Below are 12,225 nucleotides of genomic sequence, written 5' to 3' on the forward strand. Positions count from 1 at the left end.
CCTGCCAATATATCGCGAAATAAAAACATGTGCAGAGCTGGGCAGAAATTTTACATTAGGGCTTATCGTAATCGCCGATTATTTTTTTTTTCAGCCTGTACGTAGTGTGCGTGACTGCCTGTGTGTCTCTCTGCGCGGGCGTTCGTTCGTGCGTGTGCGCCCATCTGTAGTTGTGTATGTGGCCGGGGGGGGGGGGGTTAGCACAGAGCATTTTGAAACCTAAAGTAAAACCATGTGCGCTGAATGCAAGTCGACACACTTACTCAATTGTAGTGAACGCTTGCTCGTAAACGCTGCCGTCGAAGTTGTTATCTGGATACTCGTCTCCGTAAAGCTGCAAAGATGAGGAAGAGAAGTCAACAGACAACGATATCAATATTATGAATCAGAAAGTTGTTCTCGGTGTGTAACCATGAGCAATTTAAATTTACCGTGCAAAACTCTGGCGTTATCTTGATCGAAGTCGCTAGAAAAGGTCACGAATGTGATTTCAGTCTGTCGAAAATCGTCACGTTTCCAGAAGATAAAAGCAACAATACCGACAACGGAAAATAAAACAATAACTAAAATAACATTTCGGCTACAGCTTAGTTCGCAAGATAACAACGACCACGTGAAAACAAAACAAAAGAATAGTGACATTATGACGAGGCTAAGGCTCCGCCACTGCCGCGATATCATTGCTTTAGTTATGAGTTTATTTGTGGTGGTCAGCATGGTTGCTTTTATCTCCAGCGATGTTTGATCTTGACCAGCTGGCCGCATGTCGAATCACGGTTTTCAAAAGCTGTACCTTCTAGTAAACACATAAGTAATAAAACTAAGAGAGATATTCCGACAAGGCGATTTATTGCGCTGTTCAGCAGTTGCCAAGAGAGGATTTTCTATTAAGTGTTTATTACCGCGAATGTTTTTGTGTTTGTGTGTGTGTGTGAAATGAAACAGCAAAAGTTCGGCAGCATGTTAAACTCCTGTAACACGTGAAAGCAAGAACCTGCTCCACACGTGGTAATACACTAAGTTATATGATAGGAAGTGTCAGATGTTTTGCAAGACATAACGAGCCGCAGTGTGAAGCAAACATATGGCACTGTAGGTCGACTTCCTCAACGATACATGCGAGCATCTAATGCACTACGTACAGGTTCTTTTGTTCTTTCTTTCTTTGTTGTTTCGTTCGTTCTTTTTTCCTTTCCTTCTTTTCTTTCATTCCTTGTTTCTTTCCTTTGTTCTTTCTTTCTGTCGTTTCTTCATTAACATTCAGCCATTACACCTTCGCTTGTTTACGGGGGTGTAAGCCACTTCCGATGGTGGTATTTTTTGCTTCACAGGACCAGACGCCGCTTTTTTTAGGTATGAGCCATTGCAACGAGCCAATTAAGGCTTGCGCCTTACTAAGTCGTTGCTTAGTACCTACGTGTCTCGCACTGCAAGTAAGCAATTAGCCTAATGTATTTCCGTTTCCGAAGCCACTGAAAGGGATGATAAAACCTTTCTAGTGAAGAGTTGCACGAAGACTTTTCTGTTTGTGTAGCGTTTTAGACAAAAGTACGAAGGCTTCTGCTTACTGAACAACTGAAAAGGGTAATAGACGTTTCGGAATCGACAAGGGTTTCTTGTTCACAACGCCTTGTACAGATATGTATATATGTTGAGTGTAAGCACTTTTAGTAGTGTTACTGAATGTGCGTCTTCCTAATGTGTTCCAGATGCGATTATAGTCGGTGACAACCTAAGAATTACGAACGGCCTCCCCCCACAAAACAGCAGCGCACCTGCTTTTCCCCTGTGAAAAACAGCCGAGCCGAGTGGAGTCCATTCATAGCTTAATGACTTTGCTTTGCTAGAGTAAAGGCTAGGCCAGCTGGAAATTAAAACTCGTTGTTTGGAACAAAAATTTTTCCTTTAGCTGAGCCATCATGTCGAGATGAGCCGCGAAATTTTCCAGTAAGCCAGGTTTCATTCTAAAAATAGTGACACAAAGACAGATCTATACAGAGACGACCCCCGCAATAAATGAACGAAACCACTTGAAGCCCCCGAAATAGGTGAACCGTGTTGGCTGGCTCATACGTACAATTTTGTGCGAGTTGGAGTTGCATGGCGTACATATACTTCTTTTTATTCTTAGGTTGCACTGCTTACGCTTTTGAGCTTGCGTTTGTGTAAAGAGCTGTTGCTGGCGAATGTGAAATGCTGTCACATTGTTCAAGGGGACGGGTCCTGTCAAGCACTTTTCCTATTTTCCTATTCCTAAAGTGTACCTGTACATCGCTTTCCCACATTTCCGTGGAGAAGGCAGCGGGAACTCGACACCCCGCTTGATTTCCGAAACGTCAATTAACGTTTCACTTTCTCAGCGGCGAGAAGCCTTTCTGAATTTTTTTGAAAACCTGTGTATCACTTGGACCTGGACCTAACTGAGAAGCTGGACTGAGGAGGCCGCCTACCTTTGGGTTAAAGAAGCCTGGTCTAGCAATAAAGTTTATTTCTCTCTCTCTCTCTCTCTATCAAAAACTGGATGCGGTCGCTGCCCACAGCTGAGGACTCACGAATTCGTCGGCGCAGTCGGCCGATATGAGCTCCACGGCCGCGCTGTGCCTCAGAGCTCCGACCGCGGCCGCACGGCCCAGCGTGAGAGCCGCGGCTCGCAGGGCTCCCTTCCGCGACAGGCGCACCGGAAGCATCCGGGAGCCGTGCAACAGGTAGGCGGCCTTGGCAGCGGCGGCGGACACGGCCGCAGTCGTGGTCGGAGGCGCGACGACGCCTCGGGCGAGTCCCGCCGCCGAGGAGGAGACCTGCAGTCCCGGCGGAAGCTGCGAGAGGCCGTCGGCCGTGAGCACCAGGCCGGCCACTCCGGGTCGCAGCGCCGGGTGTGTCGGAGGCGTTGGAGGCGAAGAGCGGCAGGCGGAAGACGCTTCCTGGTGCGCAGAAGCCTGCGATAAGTGATGAGCGGGAGAAGAGTGAGGCAAGATGAAAAAATGAACATCGAAAGAACAATCGAAAATGATTAAATAAGTTAAGCCGGGCCGGCCGTCCACAAGCCTGATTTGCTCTAGAGGATGCTCTCTTTCTTGTGGCATTCTGTGCACCGTATAGCCCAGGACCAAACTGCGCAATTACACTACAGACGCTAGGCGGACAGCGGCAAGATAAGTGGTTTGCGTTGGGAAGAGTTGTCATTGCCTTCTGCCAGCTGCTTTTCCCAACGAATAAACACTTGTCTCGTAGTAGTCCATCATCGATAGTGCGTGACGCCGGCACCCGGTTATACGACAGTGACGTCATTCACGGCAGAGGCAGTGGGGCGGGCCAACCGGCGAACGCTCTCTTCTCCGACCTACGGCGCTTTGGCGCTGCCCTTTTCCTCGGATTAGATACCCATGCACTGGCTTTAGGATTGTTTGACACAAACAGTGAGGGTGGCTTCCACATCACTATTCTTTAGACGGTGGAAAACCCAGAAACAAGTGGGTGCAAGTGGACGCTTATGTGCAAACACGTGGGTTTGTGTGAGTGCCTTTGTGTGCGTGCATGCGTTCCCGCGTCTGTGTCCTCGCGTCCGTGTGAATATTTACTTTCTTTCCTTCTAAATTCATTCAATATACACAAGTGACATAGCATGCCAACGTTGTAACTAGGGTAACATCTCCAGCGCACACTAATCACCCCGTCTCTCTGCCTGGTGCCATTTGCCCAACGCGCATTCTTCTCGCTTTTGGATTCGGGAACTAAGCTGTGACTCACGTTGCTGCCGGCGTTGACCACCACCAGTTCGTTCCCGCACGGCGGGGACGCAGTCCCAGGTGGCGCAGCGGCGAGCGGTGCCTGTGACAATGAGGACGTCGACTCGAGGGACCCCGCAGCCGCCGCCCCGTTCTTGCGGTCGTTCTTGAGAAGCGCCAATTCACGAAGCTGCGTCTGTCGAATCTCGTCGTAGTAGTCCTGCAGGTGGAGGGGACATTTATTTATTTATTTATTTATTTATTTATTTATTTATTTTACCCTCACGGCTTGTGGGAATCACATCATCATCATCATCATCATCAACCTATGTTATGTCCACTGCAGGACGAAGGCCTCCTGGGGTAATTGCGATATCCAATTACCCCAGTAAATTACAAGTAAGAGTGTATTTTTATGCAATGTAAATGAATATAAACCAGTCACTACAGCTATATTATGCAAACAATATCTTAATTAAAGAATGTCACTAAATTTCAAGAAACCTGTACTTACCTCGCGAGAAAATCAGCCGGAAGTCAGTTCTACTTCGGCGACAAACGAGGAAAAAGATGAATGAATGACAAAAAGGGGCCTTTTGTATTGCATTACATGATACTTGGTTTGCAATAATGACAGATGCAGTGGGATATGTGCTGTCGACGAAGGAGAATTTGGTCATGCTGAACACAGAGGCGATACAACTTGTGGGACAGTGTTAAGCGAGAAAACGTGCCGGAGAAATACGGACGGGCTAACACAACCGAAAGTGACCGTGGTCTAAAACTGTGGTTGAAAGCAGACCTTTTTTTTTTTGCACGTGATATGCTGCAGTAAAGCCCAGCTTGTTCTAGAAATACGTGCACGAACTCCTCCCTAACCGCGGTGCCTTGCGTCAGAGTCGGATATAAATTAGTGCGAAACAAATTGTGTGTGGTGAGGACTCCAGTGCCTATTAAAGAAGCTGTAAGCTACAGAAAATAAAATGTATAAATAGCGATATAAACTATAATAAGCAAACAAATATTTCAGGGTAAGTTTTTTAATCTTTATTATTATGATTACTGTTTAAGTTGATGATGATAATCCTGATGATGGTGACGCTGATGTAACATTGTTGTTATAAAAGTATCCGATAAACCATCGGACTTTGTTGATTTTTAGTTTTTGCACCAATTCAGTGCATTGTAGAGTTTGATACGCCACCACAGTTTGCTTGCTGGCTCACGGGAACACGTACATATGCGGCTTGACGCGCCCGTAACACGTGCCAAAAAACGCACAGTATGCTTTACTGTAAAGCGTGCTTTTCTGTGAAACGATCCCGCACTAAGAGAAGCCAACCTTAGAAATTCACGTTGCCGAAAAGTTTTTTATAGGACGCATCTCATCACGCTACGAATGGGAATGGGAACTGTATGACCAATTTTATGTGCCTTGCACAAAAAAAAAAAAAAAAAAAAACCTTAGCTCGCGTGCAGATGTTCCTGTCGTTTCACTGTTCTGGTCACGTAGCTTTATGTGCTCTTTGACAAACATGCGTAAGTTGAGCGAAAAGGTGCACGGGAGGAGATGACAAAAAAACAAGGAAAAGAAACTTCATGATGTAAAGATGGAAATGGAAGGGAATGTAATTTAGCTTGCGATTGGAAAGCACATTTTGGCTGTCGGATCGTATGGCAAGTGTGTGGGTTTCGTGTGCAGGATTGTAGATGTCTGAAATGACCTGCGTTTCAGCATCCATGGCAGTTGGTACGTTTGCATGAAAAGTTGAAGATGAATACCGGCAGCGTTGTTCCTGTTGTTTCCTTTCATGTCCGTGCAGGTTTATGCGATGCTATACCACGAACCTAATCTATCTCACCCGGTTCTATTATGTTAGCCTAGTCCACCTATGTCGCAAGAAGAATGAAGCTTGGGAAGCAATTGGGAGGGGACGTGAGGAGAAACGTGGTGGTTGCTGTTGGGGTAGAAGTGACGGTGGTGCAGTGGAGTGTGCGGTGAAGCCTCGGGATGCTAAACTTCACATTATGTCGTTACAAGGAAGGAACAGGCAGTCCCAGAATCCCTTAGCTCCTTCTTGTAAGAACTCCTGCGATTTTTCAATATTTAACGAAAACTAGAAAAAAAAGATATTGAACGGAAATAGCGCAAAGTGCGAGACACGACAACTGGTAGACAAGCACGCCGTGCGCTGACTTCCCACTTAATTTTTTACCGCCCCGTGATTCGTTTTGGAGCGTTCATGGACAATTGGCGAAGCCACTGCGCTTGCGTGGAATGCGATCTAGTGCTAAAGCCTTTCTTTTTATTATTTTCTTGTTCGCAGCCACTTATTAAGGACAGTAACCATAAGATTATTGACTGTGGCATATTTGACAAAGGGAAGGTTAGGTTAGGTTAGGCTAATCAGAAGCAACGAAACATTAAAACATGAATACAGAACCGAAACTGCGACAGAGCAACCCAACTAATTTTGCGCAACCTTGCTTTGCTCAACGAGAATTGAACTCTTGCTCAGCAGCCTTCGAGTTCTTAAAGGTACCGTTCCTGTAGCAGGCCGAGACGGCAAGGACACACAACAATGAAGCGATTACCGACACGTTATACTGCCACTGTGGAACAGCTCAGATAAAGAAGACAGGGCGGCGATTAAGCTCAATCTAAGTTTATGCCTAACAGGAGAGTTAAGAAATTAGACCGAATAAAATTTCGCCGTTCCTCAACGTTTTTCTCGCAGAGTAAACGAATTCAGTCTCAAAAATAGAAGTAGAGCTAGAAGAAAACCGGGTCACAATTCGCAGAAAGAACGGTTCGCGTTTTACGTTATGAATATCTTCTTTTTTTTTCGTGGAGGGTTCAGCAATTCTATTGCTGAAGACTAATCTTTTTATATGGGAACTTCGCTCCCTGCTAAGACGCACCATCGATCTCACACCGAGAACATTAGGGCATGCCGCCAAACTTAACGTGCGCGCTTTCAGTGTCTGCATATTTAAGAGCGTTTTTCCGAACTGCCAACAATAAGCACCCGTCTCTAATTAGACGTTCAGCGTGAAAAGCACCAAAAATAAAATAAACCCCGTTCATTATTCAGAAGTGCAGGACACTTGGGCGCTGTTCACTTCTCCTGCTCAGTGCACTTTCCGTGATAAAATCGTACTAAAAAAAAAAGAAATGCCAAGAACGCGGGTTTGTTGGCACGTCGATAGCGGCCGCCTCGTTGTCAAGCAAAATATTACGGACCTCGCACTGCATTGTCGGACTTTGGCGATCAATCAGCCGAAAAAAAAAAAAGAAACACCACCTAGCCGAAGTTTCCTTAAGAAAGCAGGCTTTTAAAGGACTGTTTTCTTTTATTCGTCAATATCGACCTCAGTAGACACAAACAAAGCTTTTAAAATCACAAAGTGAGCATAGTTGTCGGAATCCAGAAAGTGTGGTAGCGCGCAGTCGCCATTATTCACAAGAAATTGATTCTTCCAAACTGCGAAAGCGACAGGAAAAGAAAAAATTACCGACGATTACGTTACTTCCTAATGCGAAATTTGAGCGCAGCAAATAAGCTGTTTCACCTTTTCGATAGATTGAGGCAAAGAAATCGAGCAACACATGTATGCGCTATCACAGAATTTTTTTTTTTTGTCACACGTATTCCTTTAACAAAGACTCCACTAACAGTTCTTGACAGTCATGAAGGAAGCTTTGTGGTTGGAGAAATAGACTGATATATGTTCGACTTGGTACACCAATGCTTGATTCTCAAAGACGAGATCTATACAAGTGCCTCGCGAGGTTGTCACAGCCGTGGGACGCGTTACGAGCGAGAGGAACGGGATGTTCTCCCGCATAAGTGTTAGGAAATTGCTGTTTGTCTTTATGTCAACATTAAAGTCCCCCACTACTAACATCGGTGTGGATCGATGGACGGTTAATGCGAGTTGCAGGAAGTGCACGACGTCTTTCGTGAGTGCGGTAGCGGCGAAGTAGGCAGCTACTACCAGCAAGCCGTTGGGCAACTTTGCGGCGCACAGTTCGCCAACTTCATGTGACGTGCCAAACATTTCGACTGGTATTGCAGAGAGACCTGTGCGCAAGTAGATAGCGACTCCCGCCGCTCTGTTGTGGTCTCTGCGAGCACCACAGCAGTATAGTAAACTGTCGCCGGAAAACATTTGTTGCACCCTGACTGTTTGCGAGCCTTTGTTTGCGTTTGGCCTCGGCCTCGGCCGCGCGAACGGTAGAGTCTTCTCTGCGACGGCGATGAGCTTCTGCTTCAGCCTCGCTTACTGCTGGTTGCTCTCGACGGCGGCGATGAGCCTCCACTTCGGCGGTGCGAACGGCAGGGTCTTCTCGGCGGCGGCGATGAGCTTCTGCTTCAGCCTCGCTTACTGCTGGTTGCTCTCGACGGCGGCGATGAGCCTCCGCTTCGGCGGCGCGAACGGCAGGGTCTTCTCGGCGGCGGCGCTTAGCCTCTGCTTCGGCGACGCGTACTCCTGGATCATCTCGACGGCGGCGACGGTAAGCTTCTGCTTCGGCGGCACGCACCTCTGGATTCTGACGGCGACGGCGCTGGGCCTCTGCTCTGGCAGCTCGTTTAGCAGCAGCAGCAGCAGCACCAGCAGACGGAGGCCTTCCATCGGTCGTCTCGCTCATGGCTCAGAAAGTACTGGCAGATAATTTCGCAGTGGCGAACGGCAGCGGCAATTTCGGGTCGGGCGGTGCACATATACAGATCCGCCGCCACCGATCTGGCTCTCTGATTGCCACCGCACAGGGCGAACGGCAGCGGCAATTTCGGCTCGGGCGGTGCACATATACAGATCCGCCGCCACCGATCTGGCTCTCTGATTGCCACCGCACAGGGGTTGCATTGGAGGAGGAGCGAAGAAAGGAATTAAGTTCGAGCCGGCGCTTTGACAACCGGAGACTCGCAGGAAGAGGGGGGAGGGGGGCGGCGTGTACACCCAGCGGCAAACGATGGGGGCAGAAGCGCGCGCAGCAAGCGGACAACACGATAAAGGGAGGAGGGAAGAGATAGCAGCGACTGACTGATGCCGCTGACGCCGATAGTGAGTCAATCCCAGCTGCGGAGTTGGTTTCAGGGACAACGCCGCCGATGCCGACACAAACAATATGATACCCTCGCTTCCGCAGCGCTAAGAACCAGGTCTAGCCGTGGGAAGGTGGTCACGTATTCGTCGACGTGCCGGGGCCTACGTGAAATAACCGGCGCGTCGGCAACTGAAGAGCACCCTATCCGCCACACAAGAACGGGGGGGGGGGGGACCCTTTCCTCCTCTTTCTGCATGGCGGCGACGGTATTCTATGCAGTCACGTTATCTTGACTCTCTAGCGGCGTCAGCGGCATCCAGCGGTATCAGTCGGTCGCTGCTAGCGCTGGGGGGATGAAAGGGGGGCGGAGCTGGTTACGAGGCCGACGACAACGCCGACGACGACGCGAAACCCAGGAACGGACGCCAAAGAGCTGCGCTCTAAAAAAGATCGTGTTAGTCGAGCGAGAGGCCCAGGCAACGGTGACAACAAAAAACTCCGAGACCTTTCTGAAGTAGAAAAGCTGTGCAGAATGATGTGCTATGGATAAAAAAAAAAAGGCAATTTCGGGCTCTACAGGCTCGAAAGCAGAAATTATGTCTTCAATGTATGCCGAAATAATCCTGATTACTGCTAACGAGATCGTATTCAATATGCATGGAAATTATGATATTCAGATCACTGTGCAGGGAAGTTCCATTGAGAAGTCACTGCCTCGTCAACACCCGTTGAACGTCATGAAATTTCTTCTGCGGAATAGCATAATGCACTACAGTATACTTCCTCCGAGATATTGAATACCGCATTATCTTCACTGTATGGAAGGCAGCCTCTCAGCTGAAAGTAAACAGGAGATCATCTGCCGATCCATACGCCGGGACCATTAAAACTATTTACACTAGGTCGCTCATGTTGAAGAGGAGGAGGAGGAAAGGCAGGACGGACAACCAGTCGCAGGTGCGGTTGGCTACTCTACGCGGGGGAAAGAGGTTTAAGAGATGAAAAGATACATGGTTGACATGGAGGGAGCCACTAGCAGTAACACGTTCGGATGGCCATCACGCCTACAATAGGTCAGGGAGGTCTGTCGCTTCGATGTTATGCATACATATGCATACAAAAAAGGGCACTACGCTTGAGCTTGCAATATTGAGCACGAGCGCTAGCCATGATTTATATAAATGCAATATGTAAAGGCTCACTTTAGGCCGTCTTAATTTAGAAAAAAATTTACTCGCCATCCCGGCCCTGCAAAAGTGGATGTCCAGCGAGGCTGCCGCAAAACCGCCACTACAACTGCTGAGAAGGGTATGCAATGCTTTATTGACGGTTCGGATACTAGTTTTGAGCTTGTTCCTTATTGAAACGTAAGCTGTTCTGTGTGCTGTGTGGGCGATATAAATGAATGATTGCACTGTTAACTTCCCTTTGCTCAGCGCTTGTAGCCTCTGCCTTACGGTGGTGTGAGTGATTGCTTACGGGGCTGCTGATTGCTGCTGCGGATTGCTGCCATTGCTGCTGATGATAGATGCTTGCTCTGAGCTTGTTATTTATCGAAACGTACGCAGTTCTGCACGTGTTATGCGTGATTCCAATGAATGTATGCACTGTTCGCTTCACTTTGCTGCGTGATAGTAGCCTTTGCATCACGAGGGTGATGAGCCACTGCATTTTTTGCTTGCTTAGGCGGTGTGAGCCGTTACTGATGATGATAATTTTTGTTCACAGACGCACACGAAAAATGCCGACTACCAAGAGGCTACCAGCTTCGCTGTAAGAGCTCAGGCCATTGCAAAGCTTGTTAGTATTGCACCAAGAATGTTGGGCTCGCATTGTTTATTGATTGCATGTTACTCAGCATTCAACTATTCCACAGCGTGTTAACTGATAAAAACGTGCTAGTCAAGCTTCGAGTTAGAATGAGCTTCAAATACCCTTATTTCTTACAACACGACCATTCATATCAGTCAATACAGTGGAACTTCGACATTGCTGTATAAACAGCATGTACAGATGGCTGTTTGAGTACAGCGAGAAAGATGCGAGAAGACAAAACTTATTCTCCGGCTTTGGCATTTTGTGAAAGAAAACATTTCAAATTCGTTCGCCTGATTAGGTTGCATGTTTCGAGCAAACCTCAAACAAAGGAAATAATGACTACAGAAATCAAAGACAAAACCAATCCAATCACAGAGCAATGCTCTGCAGTCTGAAACTCTTTCGATCGTCTTTTTGTTGTTTTTTTCATCACATGGAGACATCCTAAGTTCTTTCCATGCTCGGTATTCAGGAAAAAATGACAGAGAGAAAGCTTCAGCCAGAAAAATAGAACACGTGGCTCCCACGTTGCTTTCTTTCTTTTGAAGCTGGAAACAGCAGCGAATGACGCCGTGACTGAAGAGATTTAGCAATTCTGAAATCATAAAAACGAGCAAGTTCCCTTTGCTCGTGCATCAACGCCAGCATTGCACCGAAGGCATGCAACTGAAAGAACAAGGAGTACCGAAAACGAAATATTGATTGGGCGAGCAGCAACAACACAAGCAAAAAATTGTTTAGAGGCTTTCCATGAAAACGAAGTGATACCGAAGAAAATAAATATTTTGAAGCAAGAAAAGAGCAGCAGCGCAAAGGGCGAGTCTGTGCGGCGTATGGACGTGTTTCAGTCAACAGCGTCGACTGCCTGGAGCACGGCACTCAAAAACTGGCTTCCATGAGAACAGGCATTCCATCCGTCAGAATATCTCGCAAAGCAGCCACGAGCGATGCGTTTCGAACAAGGTGCCCCATATAGGAACCAATATATAAACCCACACGCAGCGTCTCCTATAAGAACAAATAAACCGAGTGCGGAGATTGAACGAAGCCTCTTCGTCTCACCACCTCCATGCAGTGCAGAAAAAACCACCATCGTTCCTATTAGGCAATCGGAAACGATGACCAGCGAACTCCCCGAGAGATGGGAGGCAGGTTGAAATACTTGGCGCCGCTAATCCACACCGGATCCTTCCGATCGTCCTGGGTCGCGCACGGAATTACTAGCGCCGGAGAAATGAGGTGTCTTAATTCGATTTCTCTATACCGGTTACCTGACGAGGCTCGTCGACTTACGTCACGCTGCACGGAACACGTGAAACGAAGAAAATCGCTCGCCACAGCTGACGGCGCCATCTTGCGAGAGTGCCCTTAGATGGGAGACGAAGGCGAAGCATGCGTGTACTCTGCATCGATATTGGCGCCTTTGTTTCACCTCGCAACGCACGCCAGAAACAGAAACGCTAGAAGTGTAAACAAGTATACTCAGTGCGAAGCCGCACCAGGCGTACCGACGTCGAATACGTATGTCGTAACACTCCAGTCCTAGGCGACGGAGTTCTTGCGAGATACATGGATTATTCGGTTTCTCTACTTGTGCGGTCCGTTATTCTTCTAACAGTGGGAGGAAGA

The 12,225-nt window shown here is 47.6% G+C and overlaps 1 protein-coding gene across 1 annotated transcript in view; it reads right to left on the reverse strand.

Annotated features, from left to right (window-relative positions):
• Positions 1-12,225, reverse strand: part of LOC126528372 (uncharacterized) — a 336,775-nt gene that overhangs the window by 12,697 nt on the left and 311,853 nt on the right. Inside the window, exons 5-7 of the mRNA XM_050176266.2 lie at positions 3,748-3,945; positions 2,553-2,936; positions 264-334 (exon numbers count right to left, since the gene is read on the reverse strand). Of these exons, the coding sequence (XP_050032223.1) occupies positions 264-334; positions 2,553-2,936; positions 3,748-3,945 (653 nt within the window). The remainder of the gene's footprint in view (positions 1-263; positions 335-2,552; positions 2,937-3,747; positions 3,946-12,225) is intronic.

Source organism: Dermacentor andersoni, chromosome 9 (genome assembly GCF_023375885.2).
Source record: "Dermacentor andersoni chromosome 9, qqDerAnde1_hic_scaffold, whole genome shotgun sequence".
NCBI lineage: Eukaryota > Metazoa > Arthropoda > Arachnida > Ixodida > Ixodidae > Dermacentor > Dermacentor andersoni.